The sequence below is a fragment of the Schizosaccharomyces cryophilus genome (assembly GCF_000004155.1).
Source record: "Schizosaccharomyces cryophilus OY26 unplaced genomic scaffold supercont4.3, whole genome shotgun sequence".
In the NCBI taxonomy this organism is placed as follows: domain Eukaryota; kingdom Fungi; phylum Ascomycota; class Schizosaccharomycetes; order Schizosaccharomycetales; family Schizosaccharomycetaceae; genus Schizosaccharomyces; species Schizosaccharomyces cryophilus.
Window position 1 is genome coordinate 153,812 of NW_013185626.1, and position 21,876 is coordinate 175,687.

At 38.0% G+C, this 21,876-nt stretch overlaps 9 protein-coding genes across 9 annotated transcripts; 4 read left to right on the forward strand and 5 right to left on the reverse strand.

Moving 5' to 3' along the window:
- Window positions 1-2,971, reverse strand: SPOG_00067 (NADPH-cytochrome p450 reductase). Its single transcript, XM_013167574.1, has one exon. It carries the CDS (start codon window positions 2,240-2,242, stop codon window positions 206-208), a length of 2,037 nt encoding a protein of 678 aa, XP_013023028.1. The 5' UTR covers window positions 2,243-2,971; the 3' UTR covers window positions 1-205.
- A 739-nt stretch (window positions 2,972-3,710) lies between these two features.
- SPOG_00068 (uncharacterized protein) lies at window positions 3,711-4,547 on the reverse strand (the record flags this gene model as incomplete). The annotated part of the gene is made up of 1 exon (XM_013167575.1): window positions 3,711-4,547. One exon carries the CDS (start codon window positions 4,545-4,547, stop codon window positions 3,711-3,713), a length of 837 nt encoding a protein of 278 aa, XP_013023029.1.
- A 1,891-nt stretch (window positions 4,548-6,438) lies between these two features.
- SPOG_00069 (gamma tubulin complex Spc97/GCP2 subunit Alp4) lies at window positions 6,439-9,021 on the reverse strand (the record flags this gene model as incomplete). Its single annotated transcript, XM_013167576.1, has 1 exon — window positions 6,439-9,021. The coding sequence occupies exon 1, from the start codon at window positions 8,770-8,772 to the stop codon at window positions 6,439-6,441; it is 2,334 nt and encodes a 777-aa protein (XP_013023030.1). The 5' UTR covers window positions 8,773-9,021.
- A 775-nt stretch (window positions 9,022-9,796) lies between these two features.
- SPOG_00070 (UDP-glucose 4-epimerase Gal10) lies at window positions 9,797-11,912 on the forward strand. The gene is made up of 3 exons (XM_013167577.1): window positions 9,797-9,900; window positions 9,965-10,027; window positions 10,228-11,912. The coding sequence occupies exons 1-3, from the start codon at window positions 9,898-9,900 to the stop codon at window positions 11,236-11,238; spliced, it is 1,077 nt and encodes a 358-aa protein (XP_013023031.1). The 5' UTR covers window positions 9,797-9,897; the 3' UTR covers window positions 11,239-11,912.
- SPOG_00071 (ran GTPase binding protein Hba1) lies at window positions 11,841-13,635 on the forward strand. Its single transcript, XM_013167578.1, has 2 exons — window positions 11,841-12,133; window positions 12,222-13,635. Exons 1-2 carry the CDS (start codon window positions 11,912-11,914, stop codon window positions 13,200-13,202), a joined length of 1,203 nt encoding a protein of 400 aa, XP_013023032.1. The 5' UTR covers window positions 11,841-11,911; the 3' UTR covers window positions 13,203-13,635.
- Window positions 13,636-14,310: 675 nt separating this feature from the next.
- Window positions 14,311-16,338, forward strand: SPOG_00072 (LEA domain-containing protein; the record flags this gene model as incomplete). The annotated part of the gene is made up of 2 exons (XM_013167579.1): window positions 14,311-14,352; window positions 14,401-16,338. 2 exons carry the CDS (start codon window positions 14,311-14,313, stop codon window positions 16,336-16,338), a joined length of 1,980 nt encoding a protein of 659 aa, XP_013023033.1.
- A 20-nt stretch (window positions 16,339-16,358) lies between these two features.
- On the reverse strand, window positions 16,359-17,424 carry SPOG_00073 (GRIP domain-containing protein). The gene has a single exon (XM_013167580.1). It carries the CDS (start codon window positions 17,311-17,313, stop codon window positions 16,534-16,536), a length of 780 nt encoding a protein of 259 aa, XP_013023034.1. The 5' UTR covers window positions 17,314-17,424; the 3' UTR covers window positions 16,359-16,533.
- On the reverse strand, window positions 17,392-20,515 carry SPOG_00074 (actin-like protein Arp5). The gene is made up of 2 exons (XM_013167581.1): window positions 19,854-20,515; window positions 17,392-19,695 (listed from the first exon to the last, which is right to left on the reverse strand). The coding sequence occupies exons 1-2, from the start codon at window positions 19,951-19,953 to the stop codon at window positions 17,618-17,620; spliced, it is 2,178 nt and encodes a 725-aa protein (XP_013023035.1). The 5' UTR covers window positions 19,954-20,515; the 3' UTR covers window positions 17,392-17,617.
- On the forward strand, window positions 20,497-21,872 carry SPOG_00075 (uncharacterized protein). Its single transcript, XM_013167582.1, has one exon. The coding sequence runs from the start codon at window positions 20,732-20,734 to the stop codon at window positions 21,668-21,670; it is 939 nt and encodes a 312-aa protein (XP_013023036.1). The 5' UTR covers window positions 20,497-20,731; the 3' UTR covers window positions 21,671-21,872.
- Window positions 21,873-21,876: the final 4 nt, after the last annotated feature.

Consider the following 21,876-nt stretch of genomic DNA (forward strand, 5'->3'; position numbering starts at 1 on the left):
CTGAGAATATTGTATCTGATGAATAAAATTGTCTACCCTCCAATTTCTATGAGGTTGGTATACTTATAAGTTTCCGAACACATTAGATTTTTATTACATCTACATTGATTAAACAATCATTGAACAACTGTTTGCCTTTACAGATTTTGTTCTATAGCCATTCTTTCGAAACGAACATTCTAACATTGACAATGACATAAATACATTACCAGGTATCTTCAAGAAACCGATTTTCATCACGAAGGCTTTTTATACGCTTAGCCCCGTCCTCTTCTACCGTGGTAAGTATCGTAGCCAAAGCATTTGTAACGTCCTTGGCCATGCGCTCAGCATCACCACAAATGTAAAACCAAGCGCCAGCACTTATTAATTCATTAACAAGGGCAGATTGCTGAAGAAGCCGATGCTGCACATAAAGCTTCTGATCCTGCTCACGGGAAAATGCGGTGTATAATTCAAACGAGTCTTTCATCAAATTTTTGTATGTATCCCATTCTTCTTTGTACAAGAAATCAGTATCCGATCGTCGACAACCGTAAAATAAAATTGTCTTTGCAACCTTCACTCCCTGAGAAGCCAAATGAGCACGTTCCATAACAAAACCACGGAAGGGGGCGATGCCCGTGCCTGGCCCTACCATGATGATAGGGACTTCAGGAGGTGCTAAGTGAAATGTGGACCTCTTTATGAACATCGGGATTTTACCAGTTAATTTTTGACGAGGACCTTCCAAAGTATATTGCAAATTATTAGGATGAGGAGTTAATTCTCCATTTTGATGAAGGCAATGAGCAAGCAGGTAATTAGTAGTCAAACCATAAAAAATATGATTTTGATCAACCCATTCTTTTCTGTCAACAACAGCTGTTACATGGACCTTATCAGGGCAAGACAAGCTACTCGACGAAATGGAATAATACCTGGGTTTTAAATGACCAAGGTTTTCCAAAAGCAAAGAGAATGGAAGCTTCGTATAAGGAATACCGGAGGAAACGCGACGAAGTACCTGTGCTAAATTCAAATGCATGTCAGCAACGTTTGCTTTGAAGTAATCCTTATCGCTTCCAAGTTTAGTCAGCTCATTCTTGGCTTCATCTGTAGGAGCAAAAGGAGCAATTAAAAAGATCAATTGACGGGAAATTATACCACAGATTTCAAAGTAATAGCGAAATACGGCATCATAAGTTGTCGGACTCAAAATAGGTAGCTTATCTAGCGGATTAAAAGGTTTCACAATAACTACCATGTTCCTCTTATCCTTCAAACCAAGAATATCCAAAAGTTCATCGACAGCTTGAGATGGGTTCATAGGACAAATCGAAACGTAGTCACCTGTTTGGTATTTCATGTTTGAACCGGAGATATCCAATTCCAGATGAAGACAGTTACGGGTATCGTTTTTGAATAACTCGCGAGAAACAACAGGAGTGGAATTAAAAGGATTTGCCGGAGAAGGAGGTGCTTTTGAAACGATTCCCTTGAGCTGCTGACGACTAGACTCACCGAGGAAAACGGTTGGGCTTTCACTGGATATATCAGGTTTTTCGATAACATCGTACAAGGGTTTATACTCTTCACGTACTTCTTTGAGATTGTAAACCTTAGCAATTTCAGGGAATACTTCGTCTTTCCATTGTAAATAGTCCTCTTCTAATAAGCCGGCGGCATCGTCACCCAAACCTATAGGTCCTATACGTTGAGCCCCCAAAGCGTTCATAGCAGAATCAACTCGCTTAGCCATGGCATTGTAATGTTCATAGGTATGATTTCCTAAACCAAAAATAGCATACCGTACGTTTGCTAAGGGGCGGTCTTCAACCCCATTTCCGCTGGAGAAAATCGTATCTTCGCTCTCAATTAGTTCTATGAAACTTTCAGCATTGTCGGTTGGTTCACCTTCACCATAGGTAGCTAAGAAAAAAACCAAAAGCTTGGAGGGGTCAAGCTTATCCATGTCAGTAAAGTCAAAGTCATCCAAGTCTTCGGTAGAGTTGGCAAACTTGTACTTGGACTTGGCTTCCGTTGAAAAACGGTAAGCGAAATCTTCAGCGGTACCAGTTTGGGAACCGAAAAGTACCATAGCGTTCAAGTTTTCCTCTTCTATTTTTTCAAAAACACCATTATTGGAAGAAACCACTTCTTTTTCAACGTGCTTGGTCCGACTGGAGAAAAAATTGTATGCGAAGTATCCAAAAGTGATAATTAAAGCGATACCGAGTCCAATAATATCTGTTGTCTTCATAATTTACAGCCTGTATATTTTTTCTATGCTTTCTAGGCTCAATCGATATCGGAGAAATAGCAAGGGAATGAAAGGAAAAGGTTTTCTAAAACAAGAAAAGAAAAAGAAAAAGAAACGAATGTTAAGACTGTAATCTATGAAGGTATGCAATGTTGAAAACAAGACAAGTCAACTGTATTACAAATCAAACGATCCAGCGTTCGAATTGGTATCTCTTAGCTTTCTAAAAACAAGTAAACAACGTGATTTTCAATAGTTATGAAACCTTCGAAATGGTTGCTACTATACTATGACTTTGCTCAATACAAAACAATAAATCTTTGAGAGTAAATGGAGCCTTACAAAGATTAAAGATTCAACGCAAAAGAAGATGAGACTCAGCACCTCGAACGCGGTAGAGCCAAAAACGGGATATTAAAGGAACTGCAAAAAAAAAAGAGAGAAAAAAGGCTCTAGGGTATTTTCAAGAATGTTTCTTTTCGAATAAATTGCTTAAATAATTCCAGCCTCAAATCAAGAACGGCTACTGTTCCCGTGTCAATCAATTAACAAGTGCACGGTGGAGGAGAACTGAGAGAGTTTTATGAGATGAAAGAAATAAATAGAGGAATTAATGGAAAAAGATAAAAACTAAAGAGAAGGCGATGAAAAGGGTATGTGATCGGTGCTATGAAAACTCGCCAAACACTCATATATAGGAATGTGAATTTTTAGAATAGTTCGATTTTTTTAGAACCAAAATCTGATACAGGTGAATAACATTCAAAAAATAATGCTCTTTTTTGAATGTTTTTTTATGTGTTGGATGCTCATAAAAAGTTTGATTTCTGCTATTCAAGGAGTTGTGATACTAACGAGGGTAAAATTAGGTAAATGAAACTCTAAAAATAAAAATAGAAGAAAGGAAAAGAAATTGCCTATGGCTGGATACCTTTTGTAATGCATCCAGTCATAAGCAACCAAACTCAATTTTGTACATATGTATGCTTTTGTGAGACCTATTAGTTACGTCGCAAATGATTCAACATAAACATCAAGAAAACAGAAGGTAGAAAACGTTGGAAAAGGACGCAACCCTATTTTTTAGTCTGGTCCTTGTACTTCAAAACTTTTAAATCTACATCAAATAGTAAACACCAATAGCAAGTTAAGCTGGACATTATATTCATTTATTACTATACAAAGATAAAGAAGAAACCAGTCTGAAAGAGTTCAGCGCTGATACAGCAAGAATGTAAGGAGATCCTTACCTGTAGGCTTGATCCTCAATGGAACCTGGCCTTACGTTCAAGTAAACAATGTTTAAATTATAAGCAACATCTGATAAAACGCGTTAAAGGAAAAGATAGAGAAAGAAAGAATTAAAGCGCAGAACAAGCGGGAAAGAGGTGTAAAGAGGAAATGGAGGTGAATAGGAAGTATACGTAACAAATGCATAAAATTATATTTTCAGAAAGAAAATTGCCATTTAGGCAACAGCAAACTGTTGAGATTTATAGGTACGTTGTTGAAGAGCATCCAAATAAGAAGTTCGAAGTTTGCGATTGGTTACACCGCCGATACCAAAGGCAGGAAGAATTCTAATGACACGGGCAAATGTACTCTTCAACAAGTTTTTACGAATTTGGACCATGCGGTTCGCAACTGTTATGTTGGGACCGCCGCGGTTGTATATGTCGAGAGCCATCAAGTGGAGGGGAGTGCTAACAAACTGCACAATGCAAGGGGTAGCTAGTTGAGCAGTAACAAGACCACCAGGCAAAAATGGAGCAATCATAGGTGGTATATTGAAAGAAAATGCAATGGTTAGAGCATCACGGAGACCATAAAGTCCGTAGCTTTGCCAGCCCAGAGGACGAGGAGAGCCAGTACCCCAGAATTTGGTGAAAAAGCTGTCTTTAAGAATGGATAGACCACTGTTAGCAGCGGTGACGGAGGAGAACTTCACAAAGCCCGTAGTTTCAGCCTTATAAACAGGGTTTTTGTAACGAACATTGTCAATGGTGTCGATGGTATTGGCGGTCATATAAGTGCCGGAATAAATGGAAAACACAAGGGCAAAGGGAAGACTAAAAATAAATGCGTGGGGACGGGAAAGGATGCGCTTAACGGAGTGGGAGACGGAACGCAAGAGAGAACTACGGCCGCTCGTGTTTTCGACGATCGAACGATCAATGGTAAGAATGAAGGGGGAAATCAACGCACTAGCAGTGGTGGCTGCCATGGCGTCTATACCGATCCGTTTCCATAGGTTGGAGGAGGGAGGCTTGGCGGTAGGAAGAGGTTGATGTTGATTCAAGGCCATTTTAAATAAACAAAGAAATGAAGAAGAAAGAGTGAAAGACGAACGACGTGTAACAACGACAAATAAAGACAACAGAAACCGTGAATGTGTAAAATCGATAATTTTAAAAACGAATGAATCCAAAGAATCTCCACGAACCAAGAAAAGAGATCTTTATGTCACGTAAAAACAAATGACAAGTGTATTCTATGATGTCTGGAAAGTGAGTTTAAAAAAGCAAAAATAAACTATGCAATCAAATGATAGAGATAGGCAATGTAAGAAACCCCGAGAATACGCAGCAAACAAATGAAACAAATATGCCTGAAAGAAAGTAGCTCCTGTATAGAAAAAAAAAAAGCCAACTAACAAAAAACAAAAAACGTATCAATGACAAAAGTTTCGTCTAACGATCGCGGCAGGGCAAAAGGATCCTCAAATTTACTAAAAGGAGTAGTTTCAAGGAAAACCAAGAATTTCAGATAGAAGAAGTCAATCAAGTTCGTTGTTTTCAGAAAAAAAAGCAACCAAAACAAAACCCAACTTCAAAAACGAATGGATCGGTATAGGAAAAAGGATTGTGAAGGCTATCAGTCAGACCAACTTTCACGTCAGAACACAAGCCGCTTGGGGAAGTGAGAAAAAAAGCGAAGGAATCTTCCCTCTTTATATTGGACGAAAGGCAGATTAAATTTTTCAAAACCGGATGGCATTCCTTCACAATCTTAACATAGCGTACTGCAACGCTTCCTCTTTAAGAGAAATCTGATGTTTTTACTATGTATGAAGAACAGAGCAGTTTGGATTGTTGTAGCCAACCAAGTCAAGCCATTTAGACAATGAATGTATAGCTCATTGTCCGCTCGCTCTATTTTGCTCATGCAATTATGCGAGATTGGTTTGTATAGTCAGTAAATAAAAGCTAAATTAAACAAAACAAGAAAATTTGTAGCGTTCAGTTTGGGCTCCAGAGTTCCCTTCATCTTTACATTCGCTTTGTTTATCTCCTTCGGTACTTGTTTTTTCTTTTCTTTGGTTTATTCTTGCGTGCTGCTGCGTCAATATCCCGATACTAAAAATTTTTCTATCCTTCTAGCGAGGATCCTTTCGTTATTACGATAAACAATTTGCAGCAAAACAAGACAAGGTGTCGAAAAAAGGACCAGGGAAAAGTGGATCGAATGCATGTTAATTCAAATCTTCCAAACAAACCATTGTAGGCTTTTATCCTGGTAATTGTTGCTGGTGATTCATCCATTCTTACTGGTACCCTTCCATCCGTCACTTACATTCCATTGCAAATCCCAATCCCAAGTCCGACTTGAAAATTTAGTTGCAAACTGCGTGACCTTTGATTTAAGACCTTGTTGCATGCATGTCATCATACGAGATATACGAGAAATAAGGGGTCTTTATCTCTTCTGCTCTTCCTTGGCGGCTTTATTTTATTCGCTTCTCGGTTGATACCATGCTTGATAACGTTCTTTTGCGAAGCAAAATTTTTAGTTTTAAAATCGGTTTCTGCAATGAAGCGATGAAACCTTGTTTGTTACTTTTGTAGATCAAGTTGAAATTGTGGAGTTCTGACACAACCCTTGAGGCTCCATGTTTTGAGTATTCGTCTTGGAAAGGGTAGTAGATCTCACCATGTGTTCAGACGACACATTCTCTCAGTCTTTTTTTTTTATTATAGGAAAGTTTTTATAGGTAATTAGATTTTTAATATTTGTATCCTTGTCTCCTGTCCGGTTTTCCATTTCTTGGACACTCATTCGTCGTGTTGTGCCTAGAGAGAGTAAGGCCTTGTGCTCACGGTTTGAGTTGCAGGTCCATAAATTCATGTTCATGTCCAGTATTCATAAGCTTTGTAAAGCCGTTCTTTCCTTTTTCCCTTTTCTTTTAAAAACCAAAATTAGGTAGACAATCTCATAACCAGATTCAATAATGCTGCCGTCTCAGTACTCGCGTAAAAGTTACAAGCGTCCATCAAAACTCGCAAATGATGGACAAAATTCTCTTCATATCGCTTTAAAATTTCTTCCATTTTGTCCATCCTTACGTCGTCGTATGTCTCCTCGCCTGTCTCTGCAAGTTGCAAGGATCTTGTAAATGAACTGGTGTACGACGCAAACATGCCGCAAGTCCCTAGAAGCTTTGCATTCACCTTTAGCAATTTTGAGTTTGTCAACATACATTCTTTTAAACAGGTATCCAAAAAATCAACATGCTCTTGCATTAAATTGTCTACAGTACGCGCATGTTCAATACTTTTCATAAATACAGGCCAGTGCGTCTCGATGACTTCGTTCATACTGTAGTAGCGAATTTTCTGTACCAGTGTGAGCATACGGGTTCGCAGAAACCATGCCTTCTTTTTCCATTGCTCAATCCGAGGAAATGGCGATTTGTTTTTCCAAGTGGGTTTCTTGCTATGATGCAGCCAACTGTTTTCCAATTGCATTTCTACACGCTTGACCATTAAAAAAAACCGAAATAATAACTGATATCGAATAATCGCTTTTCGCGATAAAATTAAGGATAAGGGAAACGGAACTTTATATCCAAACTGCATCGCTTCAAATCCATCAATTTCTTTTTCCATTGCTCCTTTCGATGAGAAGCTTTGACTCTTTTGGTCACTCCCACTGTCCATCCGATTCGTTAAATGGTCCATGATTCCCTTTTCACTTTGTACCAACGCCGAATCTTCCAATCCACTAATGCTCACAATATGCATCAGCCAGTCAATTAAAGACGTCTGATTCAATTCAAGTGTCAAGTACTCCTTAAACGGGTCGACTGCTGTAATTGTCCCCGGTTGCCGGAGGGACAGGTCCAGCTGCGACTGTAGTTTGGTTGCGGAAATAAGCTTTACAGGCTTTCGTAGTTCTTGCTGTGCCGTATCTAAAAAGGTAGAGAAAAAATCAGACTGATCCAAAAAGAAATAATGTTTCAAAGCATGCAAGTGAGAATAAAGTGACTGTGAAGATTGCAGCAACAGCAAAAGTGACTCGTTTGCATAGACATATGCATCCATAATGTTTTGGGTAAAATTTTCATCTTCAAATGAATCTGGCCATTCATACTTTTTTTCTTCAGGGCTGACTGTAAAAGTTTGACAAGCATTCTCTCCAGAGGCCTGCTTGCACTCATTAACAACATTCAAGTACTTCCCTGCAAGCAAAACCTTATCTTTAAGCTGGGATAGCTGTGTAGGAACCTGATCTTCACGAACAACATAGCGCTTTTCCCAGTATTCGTCTGTATAGTCATCGTCAAGCCTTTCTGAACTTAAACTTTTGTGAGATTTGATCATAAATTCTTCATATGGGTCGTCGATTTTGCCTTCGTGAATCCAAGAATTCAAGAATCTCATATAGGGACTTGAGGACTCTCGGAGAAGAAAGGTTAAAATGTTTCGAGCTATAGGGTCACCAGCATAATTTGTTAAGGCATCTGTTAAGTAGGTTAGAACACGACCACCTTTACAGACTTTTTTCTTCGATATTGAACTATGCATAATTTGTGATATGTCATTTCCCTGGTTTAGCTTTTCCAGTAAGTCGTCAATATTGTCCAAACCCATATCGTCCTCCTGCTGATCATGCTCTGTCGACAATACAAGATCGCGTAATATAAAATACACTAGTCTCATAGAACGAGAAGTAGGTAGAATATATAAACGAAGAGTTTGCAAAGAAAAACCAGGATCCACTTGGCTCCTGTGTTCGCATTGCATGAGAAGTACAAGGTAATCCGACATAAATCTTCTCAAAGCTGCACACAATGCATGGTTTATGTATCCATATTCAAATTGACTTCTAGATTCAATAAATGTAACAATACTCAAGTAGTACGAGCCCATTTCCAACGTTTCAGAAACGACATCCTTAAGCCCCAAATCGAAACCAGGACATATAGAAAAAGACGGAGGAGAAACGATTCTTTGTGAATCTGTTAGATTGGAAGCATCTTGTAAATGAAGATAGTTCCCTTCCATCCCCATAAATGCGTTTAAAAGCTCATCAATCAAACACTTTTCTTGGTCTCGCAGAGATAAATGGGAAGGGTTCCTGGTATTTTTTTCAAGATACAAATAATTTAATTGCGATCTGGCATTAAGCGGCGATTGAGCATCCTGTATTAAAGAAACCCGATACACATTTTGCTCATGAGAAGAACTCTTGGAAAGTGGCTCTATTCCAGCGTCTTCATTCGAGAGCATAGAGGCGTTTGACCGGACCATAAGTTTTTTTTAAATGGATAAATCGATAGAAGGAACTATAATTTGTTTGAAGCTCGGTATAAGAGATTTACTAGTATAAATAAAAAATATGCCTTTTAACCATGTAGAAAGGTAGGAGAATGAATACTTTTCTTGTAATATCTTATTACTTTTGGTTTCACAAATGGTTGTAAACACTGTCGAGCTTGATGATATGTCAGGTGGAAAGTATCGTTTTACAGGTATATACAATGCAAAGGAACATATAGAGACCTTCTTATTTAAATGGCAGAGAATGAGTCAGATGCAGTGGAAGCATGGAAATGATATGCAATTAATTAATCAGGGAATAAAAATTACAAATTCATCTTTTGGATGTGATAAAACACATACAAAATGAAGCCTTTTACTGGTTTTAACTACTGAATTGTAGGATCCAGAACGACTTGCATTCTACTATTTTTTTTTTAATTTTTTTTTAATAAATAAAAAAAAGAATTGATCGACATGTACGCTGGTCATTTTTTTCTTCGTTTTCACTATTTGTTTACACTGTATACCTGACATTTAGGGAACTTTTATTTGTTCTCAAGCAGCTGACATTTTCTACCATGAAAATTCAAATCTAAGGTTAACTTTTTTCTTTTTTCTTTTCTTTTCTCATGATTCATCTTTTCCTTCTTGTATTTATGCGTATTTTTTTTGTTTACTCGAATCTGATAACTCGATTTTTTTTTTTTTTTTTCGTTTGTTGAGGGCCACTCACCCTTTGGTAAAATTGCTTATTTTTTTCACCCTGAACTATAAAATTTGCTTCGTTTGTTATATGCAAACAGTTGTAAAGAATACAATACATTTTTGTTTCTTCTAGTGAAATTTCCAACTCATATGCAGCATGGTTTTATTTGCTTTTGTAGTGATATATGTTCGTTAGCTATCTTCGCACTTTTAGAAAGTATAAAAAAAAAAGGATTTTTTTTCTTCTTCATGTGAAACTATAGTATAGTGTAAATGTTTGCTAATTGTAACGCTTGAGTAGTCAATTGAGGAATTAAGCGGTATTTCGCTTAAATACGTTGTAATAGTACACAACCTCAGCAAAACACAACTTTTACAAAAAAATTGAATATTGACGGTTTTCTACAGATGGTAAGATGCGTTATAATTAGAAATCATTATTAAAATAAAGATGGCGATATTAACTTACATCTAGACTCGGGAAACTGGTAATACTGTCTTGGTGACCGGCGGTGCTGGATATATTGGCTCTCATACGGTAAGACTTAGAAATAGGGAGTTTGGATTGATTTAGCGTTGGAAGACTGTTTTGTTTGGTCTCGTACATAGGAGTACAGGAATGAAAACTTCAAATGGTAACCCCTTTACTATATGCAATCGAGGAGTGTTTTCCATACACAACATTTTGGACTTTTTGCTGAAAAAAATACACTCGAAACTAAATGCTAACTGCTCTAGGTAATCGTCTTGTTGGAGAAGGGATACAATGTTGTTATTGTTGACAATTTGTGTAATTCCAGATTCGAAGCTATTAAGCGAATCCAAAAGTTGTCAGGGAAAGACCTTATATTTTATAGGGTTGATTTATTGAATGAGAAAGATTTGGACGAGGTGTTTTCAAAACACCCAGTCTCCTCTGTAATCCATTTTGCAGGATTAAAGGCAGTGGGTGAGTCAGTAAAAATCCCCCTTACCTATTACAAAAACAACATTACTGGCACTGTTCACTTGCTGGAATGCATGAAAAGACATAATGTTACAGATTTTGTGTTTTCTTCGTCCGCAACCGTTTATGGTGATCCTACTCGTCCTGGTGGAACCATTCCCATTCCTGAGTCATGTCCTCGTGAGGCTGCCAATCCCTATGGAAAAACCAAGCTTTTCATTGAAAACCTCATTGAGGACGAGTGCAAAGCTTCCGGATCATTAAACGCCGCGCTTCTTCGCTACTTCAATCCAGGTGGTGCTCATCCAACTGGTGAATTGGGTGAAGATCCTTTGGGCGTCCCAAACAATCTCATTCCTTATATTGCGCAAGTTGCTGTCGGCCGTCGGGAATATTTGAGTGTCTTTGGTAATGATTATCCGACTCCCGATGGAACTCCTATTCGTGATTATATTCACGTCTGCGATCTTGCAGAAGCTCATGTTGCTTCTTTAGCCTATTTACAACGAAATTATGTTGGATGCCGTGCTTGGAATTTGGGTTCTGGTACTGGCAGTACGGTTTTGCAAATCCATCGTGCTTTTTCCAAGGCTGTCGGAACGGAACTTCCTTACAAGATTGACCCTAGACGTGATGGCGACGTTGTTAACTTGACTGCTGATCCAAAGCGCGCTAATGAAGAACTCAAATGGAAGACCAATCGAAGTATTGATGAAATATGTGCTGACGTCTGGAATTGGCAACGTAAGCATCCTTATGGCTTTGACTTTTACAAGGCTAATTCTGATGCCAATTTAAAATAATTCTAGCCTGTATTACTATAACAAACAAAAGAAAAGGTCGTAATTGGAATTTGCTCTCAGCTTGTTTGTTTTAATTTTCGCTTTTTCGTTTTTTTTTTCGCTCCTGTTTATACTATTAATTATTTAATTCACGAATTAGTCTTGGGGTTCATAAGTTTTACTGAAAATTTCCTGTCTGATTAAAGTACGTGACCTACACTCGTTTTGACATGATGTACAAAGTATTGTGTCCTTTTTTTTTCTTTCTAACTATCCATTGAGCTATTTTCCTTCTTTTTCAGAAAACTTGTGCATGCTGTTAATTTACGATCCTCTCTTTTAATAAATTATTGGTTGTGGCCATGTTTCGGAACGTAATTTAGTTATTCTTTTCTATTTTCTTTTTATTTCCTTTATTTTCCTAAATATTATCTTTGTACTTGCAATAATGAAAGGAAATAAAAGAAAGGTCAAATTACCCTAGTTACCGACAAAGCATTATGTAGAAACCGATTAAAGGCGTATTAAATTCTTTATTTAAATTATTTCGAAGAATTTTTTACCAAGTGGTTTTCTTGTAATATACACGGTAAACCCTACATAAGAATTGCGCACAAGGTATCCATCCATGCACACAGAATACCAACACTGTTGACATTACATAAAAGGGTACTATTAGCTATATCTGCCTGTCATGCCGGAAAAAGAGAATATAGAAGAAGAAAACAAAAAGCAGGTGGAAGAAAAAAGCATTGAAGCTTCCAAAACCGAGGATAATATGGCAACGAAACGTAAGCATGAATTTAATGAAGAAAACGCGGAAATACCCGAGAAGAAACCAAAAGAAACAACTGTAGAAGAAAAGAATGAAGAAAATGTTGAGGAAGTGGACAGCCAAAAAGAGAAAAAAGATTTGGTAAGTATTAGCGGTACAATTACTTTTGGTGCATTTTGATTATATTATTTAAGGGCGCGGAACGAATGAAAACTAATATGTCGTTTAGAAAAAGATTGATGACACATCTCCAACCAAAAAACCGTCTACTCAAACAGAAGACGAGTCTGGGGCTGAAACAAGTACCTCAAAATCCGAAGGAAAACCTGTTTCAGGAGAGGAACCAAGAAATGAAAGTCAGGAAAAAGCAGAACCATCATCAAAACCAAGTGCTAAGCTTCCTAGTTTCTCCAAGTTTGCGTCCTTTTCCAGTTCATCCTCTTCTCCTTTCGCATCTATAGCGACTTCACAATCACCAGAAAGAAAAGAAGATACTACTCCTTCGAAAGTGCCCGCATTCGGTGCTAAGTATGCAAATCTCAGTATGAACGAAATATTAGCAAGCACAAAACAGGAAAGCAATGACGCCGAAGATGACAAGCATAGAAAGCAAGAACAAGAAAAGAAAAGCTTTGATGAGTTATTAACAAATGCAATTCCCAACGAATCTGCTGCAACTCCTGAATCTAGTGAGGATCCATCAGCTGCTAAGGAAGCCGCAACAGAAGATTCAGTAGAAAAAAGTGGTATACAAATTAGCCAGTTAAGTGAAAATGAAATGATAACTGGCGAGGAAAAGGAAAAGACCCTTTATAGTATCCGTGCTCGTTTATATGTCGTTGACGGAGAAAAGAGGATTTGGAAAGAGCGAGGCCATGGAGTTTTAAAGGTCAACGTTCCTCTGGAAGGATCAGAAGGAGTCCACCGCTTAGTAATGCGAAATGATGCGGTTCATCGAGTCATTATGAACGTTCCTTTGTTTCAAGGAATGTCTGAGCAAGCTTTCCAGATTGCGTCGGCATCCAGCGGTGGTTCTGCAAACTATGTAAAGGTTTTTGTCATTGAAAATGGAAAGTCTGTTTTGTACGCAGTACGTGTCAAAGACAACGAATCGGCGAGCCAACTCAAGGATCATATAGTAGCCGCAATCCCTAAGGAAGGCGAAAACAGTAATGGAGAACAGGCGAAGAAGACAAAGGAGTCAGTTTAACGCTCTTTGTTTTGTTTCGAATATCAGAGTTGAGAATGAATTAAAGAAGGTTGTTGTCACTCTTTTCTCCCCCTTTTCTTTTGTCCTCAAGAGAAAACTATTGCCCCTTTTTTGTTTATCCCATATCACATTCTCAATCCTAAACAGCTACTGTCATCGATACGTTCGTGTGTTTATACAGCTATGTTTATGTTGACAAGAGTCTTTCTTATTCATCGTAGAAATCATATTAGGAACCTTGTATCCTCAGAATATAAAAATGAATGCAATGAAGTTTTTTTACTTTAACTTTTTTTTTCTTTCTTGGAATGCCAATCACTAAACCCTTCTCTGATGAAGCTATATTTTTCTAATGTAAAATCCTTTTTTGCAAATCTAAACACAGCAGACCTTTAGCATCCTACTTAAACCAGTTGTAGCATTTAAAAACGCCTAAGTTATTTAAATTCATTAGTGTTCTATATTACTACTAATCCTATATCGTTGTCTATACATCTCAAGAGAATAATATCGACTTAAGTTATTATATTACTTCTATGCAATTGTTCAATGGGAGGCATATGGCGATTCTCGCTTTAAGTGTGTTTTTACATTTAGTTTATGTCATGAATGCAATTACACAGCTAAAACATATTTGCCTTGTGAAATTGCACGTAGAGCAAAGATGATGCTTTACGTCAGTTCACTTACATTGATGCAATGTTTCAAAGGCGTATATATATATGTAGTATAATCCCTATGATCTTCTTCTTACCAAAGACAACATTTAAGAATTGGATTCACTTGTTAACGTAAATTTCCCAGGTCACGATTATCACCTTGAAGATTTCGAGTTTGAGTCTCCTTTCTTGTTGCTTGCATAATATTTCCATTACTACTTCTCTCATAATAAGAATTGATTGAAATTGTAAGATTGATCCTTAGCATTTGACTTGTTTACTTGTCCTAGGTGCTGATTCAAGATTGGACACCTTTTACACTTTCATCAAAAAGAGTATTGAGCTAATTCCCTTTACAATTCCATAATTTCATTAAGGTTCTCCCTATTATCCTTTCATTCTTCATTTACCAATTTTATTTGTGTTCTCTTATTGCATAACTTCGCATTATGCGGGTCCAACAATTATTTTTGATCAACACCCTTGCGGCAGTTGGGCTGTATTTTTGCTTTTATGGATTCTCCACATACAAAAATCAGGATGTCTCTGCAATCAAAACCTGGCTCGATGAACATTCCGTGCCATACGGTACTCGATCGAGTCCTGCTGAGTTTAGGGACTTTCTCGTCGAGCATTATGAGTCTTTGATTCCAAGCTTTAAAAGTGTAAATGATTTTCAACGATCCAGCTGGCTCGGTAAAAAAACCAACCCTTCGTATTTTGGCACAGCCAAACACAAGATCAATCAAGCTAGCCACAAAATAGGAGACGCGGCTTCTGATGCAAAAGATACCACTTCTGATGTGTGGGAGGACCAGAAATCTCGCTTTTTTGATGCTTGGAACGACTCTCAACTTCGTGCTTTCTTAGCTCGTTACAGTGACGCATTTGCTCCTAAAGAGAAGAAAGGCTTGCTTGAGAAGCTCTCTCCTGCTTCTCTTCGTAAGCTCGCCGTTAAGGAGTATAAGCGGTTGGGTTCCAAACTAGGTGAAACTGGCGATTGGGTATACGATACCTGGTCTGACAATGAGCTTCGTACCTGGCTTCACAATATGGGGGTTCCGATTCAGGCTCATGAGTCCCGTCATCATATTCTCGATAAGGTCAAAAAGACAGTGTCTGAAAAGTTAGATTCTGGCAAGCCCATCATTGAATCCACCAAAAAGGATGCCACAAAGAAAGCCGGCAAAGCTGGTCATTATGTTGACAAAGTTAGTGAGAAAGCCGAAGACTCTGTGGATTATGCCTCTGGTAAAATCACTGAAACCGGCGAGAGGGCTAGTGAAAGCTTACAAGAAGAGGCTGACAGGCTTCATGAAGCTTCAAAGGGCAAAGGCCGCATCGCTACTTGGTGGTCTGAATCTGGATTAAAAGCATATTTGGACGCTCGCGGCATTCCTGCTTATCAACCATCTGCTCTTGATAAACTATGGGCAATGGCTCGTCGCCAATACTACCTTAGGACGAACGGATACAAAGCTTTGAAAGAAAAGACAAAGGAGCATGCATCTTCTGTCACTGACACTGCTTCAGGTGCCGCTTCTGATGCTTCTACGGCAGCGACCGATGCATTCCACGCTGCTTCTTCAAACGCTGGCCAACTCAAAGATGAGATTAAAGGCGCAGGAAGCTCAAATGCACATGTTGTTTCTTCGAAAACTGGGGATTTAAAGCATAAGGCTTCGGGTGTTTCTTCTTACGCATCTGATAAATTTGAACAAGGTTCCGAAATAGCCAAAGCCCAAAAGGAAGCTGCTTCTTCGAAAGCTCGCGAATTGGTTGATGAAACCGTGCTAGAAAAGTGGAAGGACTCTAAGCTGCGCGAATTCCTCTATTTGCGTGGTGTACCCGTCCCAAAGAAGAGCAACAAGCAACAATTGATAGACAAAGTTCGTAAACATTTCAACAAAGGAACTATTCCTCACTGGGCGGTGTACTTCAACACGCTTAGCTCAAAGGAATTAAATAATTGGATCCAAGATTACAAGAAATACTACCATGGCAAGCTTCATCCTTCTAAGGATCGCGAGCATTTGGTTCAGAATGCTTGCAATATTTATCGTTCCCTTACAAATCAAGGCGATAAGTCCGTTCTTAAGAAGGCCCAGAAGAAGTTCCCAAAAGCTTCCCTTTCCGAATATACTGACTGGTCAAATGAGGATTTGAAGTCTGCTTTGTCTGAATACGGAGAGCCACCAGCAAAGCCTTTTAATCGCCGTGATGCTATTGAGAAATTAAAACATCACGACTTGTTGTTTTATGGACCTGTTCTAAGTGAAGGACAAACCCAAGGTATATTTGGATTTTTGCAACGTGCAGCCAGTTATTTAGGGTTTGGAAAGCGTCCTACTCCTGAGAAAAAGCTTGAAGAAGACATTGTTAAAGCAAAAAAAGATTTACCGAAAATGGCTTCTAAGTACGCTACATCCGCCTCAGACTATGTGGAGTCAAATGCCAAAAAGTTCCAAACAGCTTAATTGGTTTTGTTTAAGTCCCACCATAATCTTGCTTTTTTTGTTAAGTTTTTGTATGATGTATAGTGAATTAATATATATAATTTCTAACCTGATCAAAACTCAGTTTAGAAGGAAATATTATGAATGAAATTAATCTAAGGAAAAACCAAAGCAGCGAAGTAAAGATAGAATTACTATGGATCCAATTCAGCATCATTAATTGACACTTTTCAAAAGAATCTGCTGATGAATATCATCTAAATCCAAAGCAATTGCTAAGATAGGAAGTATCTGGTCACGGTGTTCTTGATTCTCTAAAAATTGAATCAAAACATTCCTTGCATATTCCTTGTCAATAACCTCTTTCGAGAGACCATTTAAGTGTTCTGCTTTTGATTCACCTGCACTCAAAAGTACTTTCGGTGTAATCTCATTGCTTTTAACTTCCGAAAGTTGTACAAGAGTCTCATCCTTTCTATCCAAAACTTGTATTTTTTGTATTAATTCTTTAACTTCGTCACGAGAATCGACTAATTCATTTCCTACATTTCGTAACATCTCCTGTAAGTTTTGGTTCTCTTCTTGAATCCTAGAAGTTTCCTCCGATTTAGCATCATTAGTTTCTTTCAAGTATTTAATTTCTTTTCTCAAACTCTCCATTTCTTTTGACAAGAGACCTTTCGATTCATCAGCATCTACATTATTTAATTTCGTTTCTGCAAGCGTTTTCCTTAGAGCTTCAATTTCCTCAGAGAAGTCCTTGTTCTTTAACTGTAATTCTGAAATTAAAGAATCTTTTTCATCTTCTAAGACTTTATTTTCTTGGTGTTCACCGTTGGCTTCGGTAGTCACTGTTTTCTTCTTCTTCTTGTTTTTTTTCTTCTTCTTCGATGAAGAGCTGACCGAAGGTGCAGGCGAGACTGTAGAGTTTTCTTTTAAGCCATTTTCTTGGTTTTGCGGCTCTAAATCATCCTTAACTGCTAAGGACGTAGCCATCGTAGCATATAGTAGAGACCAGGAAGTTTCACTTCCAGAAATGTGTCCAGCAAAAGCCTCAAATATTCACGAATTTAAAGCCTTACTTTCTCTCTTTTTTGTTAAAAATTGATAAAAATTAAATACAAATACAAATACAAATAGTGAAATGTTTATAATGACTGGAATTCTTCTTATGTACACTTCACTTCTTATAGTATAAAAGTATTGTTGAAAGAACCCCGTTTATGTTAAATATATTAGTAACTTTCTATCATATTATATGTAATATATATTTTCATTCATGAGAGAATTTGAATCACATTTAAGGGAGAGGATTACCAAATGCATGCTCTTTCAAGTAGTCAGGTCCTTTTTCTTGATATTCAGCTCGAGATATAGACACGTTCTTGAATTCTTCTGTAACGCTCCATTCAGAGGCTCCTTTCCATGCATCTAGCAGGGGATCGGATGCACTATATACATTCAATGGGGAATTGACTGGTAGGACACTCGTTAAATCTCTTTCAATACGCTCAACAATTCCAGGAAATTTTGAGAGACCTCCAGTTACAACAATATTTTTGACGAGTTTATTCTGTTCTTCCGAGTTATGTCTTTGTAAAATGCCGCGAACAATCTCAACTATTCCAGCTTGATCTAAGCCAACAATGCTAGGAGTGAAAAGAACTTCTGGAACTCGCAGGCGTTCTACGTTAAAATGAAGCTGAAACGAATGAGCAACGCTCTCTGGATCAAAGGGACTGACTCCTCGTGTAAACGCATAGAGCAAAGTACTTCGGGGATCAGTAAGGGCATCATATGTATTTTCCGGTTGAAATAAAGGATCGTATTCTAAAAGTTGTTTTTCTAATGCATAAATTTCCTCCACGAAACGCTTTCCCTCTTCTTCTAACTGCTCAGCATTTAGAACGTCATGGTATACTTTCCAGTCTTCATCACTAGCGCCAAAGGTATCTTCTGACTGTCCTTTTCGTCGCCTTTTTTGAATAGGTTCACTGGCTAATGTAGCGAGACTTTTCATTCTCATTTGTGAAGTGTGTGATTTGCGATCGTTAAGCTCGAATTTCAGCCTTCGATTTTCCTGAATTTTATCCAAAAGATGTTTGTGTAATTCACGCTTTTGCTTGACCCAGACTGAAAAACTTTCCTTTCGTAAATGCTCATCAGCTTCTTGTTTTTCTTGCAAAACCGCCTCTTCAACTGCCTTATCGGCTTTTGCACGCATCCTGGCATCATAATTTGCCTTCAAAAGCTTCTGATTTCGTTTTTGACGAAGTCCAGCTTCATCTAATTCAGAATCAGGGACATTTACCAAAGGGAATGCTTGCTCTACATCAATATCTGCGAGATCAGCTTCAGAATCATCTTGTTGATGTTGCTGTTGACGTAAAGCATCTCTTTCTGCCCTGCGAATTCTAGATTGCACGTTCTTCAATTGGGCATTCAATTGAGCTTCGTCAGAAAACCCAGCTTCTTGTAAAGCTTTTTGATACTCTCGTTTCGAAAGAACACCACTTTGTTCCTGTAAGCGTCGAAGTGTTTTGAGCTCTTTTTCGCGCTCAGCAGCTTTTTCTTTTCTTTTAATAGCAGCTTGAGCCTGGAGTCTTCGCCCACTTTCTCTCTTTCTTTCAGCAATCTGTTCAAGTTCCTCCTGCGATTTTTCTTGCGCTACTGCTTCGGCGTAAGGAAATTGCAAAACAACGTCCTCTCGGGCTAAAATATCCTTGTCTAGCGCGTGAGCAACCTCAGTATTATAATCAGGAGAAATTCGACAATAGTTATGCATAAGAGATTGAGCCTGAGAAGGAAGCATTTTGATAGGGAAAAATGGATATTTCATTTGGAAAAGACGGAGCAAATAAGATGATGAGGAAGCACCACCCCAGGAAATACGTTTGGCTTCGTGGGCAAGTTTCTGGCCATCCAAGATAGGCAGAATATGAGAAGTAGAATATCCAAGGTTTAGAGCTATACCACTAGAATCCTTACCTGCATTATGGTAAAAGGAAAAAAGACCATCTACGCCATATGCAACCGAAGGGACCTGATATAACTCAAACAGTAGTTCAGTCATCGTGGAGCGGCTATAAGAGGGGTTCATAAAGGATTCAGTCATGCAAACAGGATGATCTTGATGATCAATTCCAAGTTTTAAGAAGGTATAATCAAGTACACTTTCCATCACATCCCAGTTATTGATAACATTTTGCTCGAAAGGAGAGCGTGCAATAGAACGGGCACCAACTTCAACCAAAGTATCATTTCCCACAAGTGTGGAAGTCCTGGAAAGCTTTCTGTCTCTGTATCTAGACATTAGATTGTCGAATTTCAGCCGAGGTTCCTTTTCTCCTCCCCATCCAGCGCGAAGTTGCCAAGATCCTAGAAACAGTCTTAGTATCAATCAAAAATAAGTTAAGTGAGGGCAAAATGAAGCTCAAATTTGCTTCGCTAAAGTGTTTCCCTGAAAGAGCTCTTTCTGATAAACCATCAAAAAGAATTCTCAATATTTAACACCAAACGAAAATGTTATAACTTACCATTATCGATTACTATGGGAATTTCGTTAGATACGTTGCTGAACGCTGGCGTATGTCCAGGAAACGTAGGATCACGAATAACATGAAATATGCCAGTCATTCTGAAATTAAGGCAAAAAAAGTAATGAAATCAGAAAATGTATTTAAAAGATTACAAGCACTGATTCATCCGATAAACCCTTGATACATTACCAAAATTAGTAAGTGCTCAAAGGAGAGTTTATCAAAAGGCGTAACCAGAGATTATTGTTCGATAGACAAGGTCAAATATCAATAATCAGCAAATTGAACAGTACACTTTTGCCTTAGCTATTGGGTACAGTGAGTGAGAACAAGATAGTTCGTAAGTCTATAAAACAATCTGTATGTGAGATCCAATACCAAAATTTTGAGATAATTAATTAACTGGAAAACAAACGACAAAAGAAAGTCAGACAAGCCTTTTTGATGGTGCAAATTAAATGAATCTGGAAAAAGTACAGGCAATTGGGTTGACGAGCTCAGAAAGTAGAATTAAAAAAATCTAAATATAAAAATGAGTTTTAGTAGTTAGAGATATTTGGAATCTTGTAATGAAACGCTGCTTTCACGTTCATGCACTTCGTTGGTGAGAAGAATCGACTTCTCGAATTGCATGCACAGTAGTTGCCGTTAGCCATTCTTCTGCACTTTGTGACGAAAAGTGTGAATTGACTTGTTAATACTATTTAAAGGAATTGAAAACGCATTTAACAAGTCAGAGAGGCTTTTTTTTTCGATAAAAACTGACAAATAGTAGCAAACTGAGTCTCATAAGATTGAACGTCTATAACATCTGTAATCAATTAATCGGAGTTTTTATAATTACAATTTGAATCTTTCAAGTCTCAATAATTATTATGGGACGAGCTGAAGCTGGTACCCCAAAGGCTATATCGAATGCTCTTAAAAGCAAAGGATTGCAGCGTTTACGCTGGTATTGTTCTGCTTGCCAGAAACAAATGAGAGATGAGAATGGATTCAAATGCCATACGCAAAGTGAAGGTCATATTCGAAGGATGACTTTAATTGCTGAGAATCCCGGCAAACACATTCAAGATTTTTCCAACCAATTTTTGCGGGATTTCGTTACGCTTCTCCGGACCGCTCATGGAGAGAAAAAAGTTCAATTTAATAAATTTTATCAAGAGTATATTCGAGATAAGCAACATGTACATATGAACGCGACTCGCTGGCATACTCTAACAGAGTTCTGCAAGTTTTTGGGTCGACAGAGCATTTGTCGTGTGGAAGAAACGGAAAAAGGGTTTTTTATTTCCTATATAGATAAAAATCCAGAGGCTCTTCGTCGAGCTGAAGCTAATCGAAAGAGAGAACTTCAAGAAAAGTCTGATGAGGAGACTCATTTACGATTATTAAACGAACAAATTCAACGAGCAAAGGAAGCTTACACTATGCAACATGCAGACGAAGAGAACAAATCTATAAGTCATGAACTACAACGACCTGAAAACCAAGGCGTTCAACTACAATTGTCTTCATCTACCCCTTCTACGAATGAAAAGCCTTTTTCGGAAAATAATTTGTCGGATACTTCCTCCCTCTCTCCAAAACTAGCAGCTCCTACAAGCTCCTCGTCAAAACCGCTTTTTTCAGTGCCTTCTAAACCGAGATCAAAAAATGTGTTTGCAACGTTGGACAAGTCTCGAAAAAAGACATTAGAGCCTTCTGCAAATAGAAAACAAAAAGATGCTGATACCAAACGTCCCCGGTCAGCAATGGAAGAAATCATTATACAAGAGACTGCACGAGAGAAGCGAAGACATGTTTCTACTTAAGGATGTACAGGACATTTTTTAAACGTCTCTTTTGTTTGCAACTGGTAGCTTAGGGTTTATATTTATTCTTTAGATTAATGTACAGTAGTAGTGGTTGATATAACGATTATTTATGTCAACAAGTTAATAATGAAATTCAAAAAGATGAACAGATACTTGGATACGTATAATGCCTTGTATGACAAGCAATGTGGAATGTTAGGAGG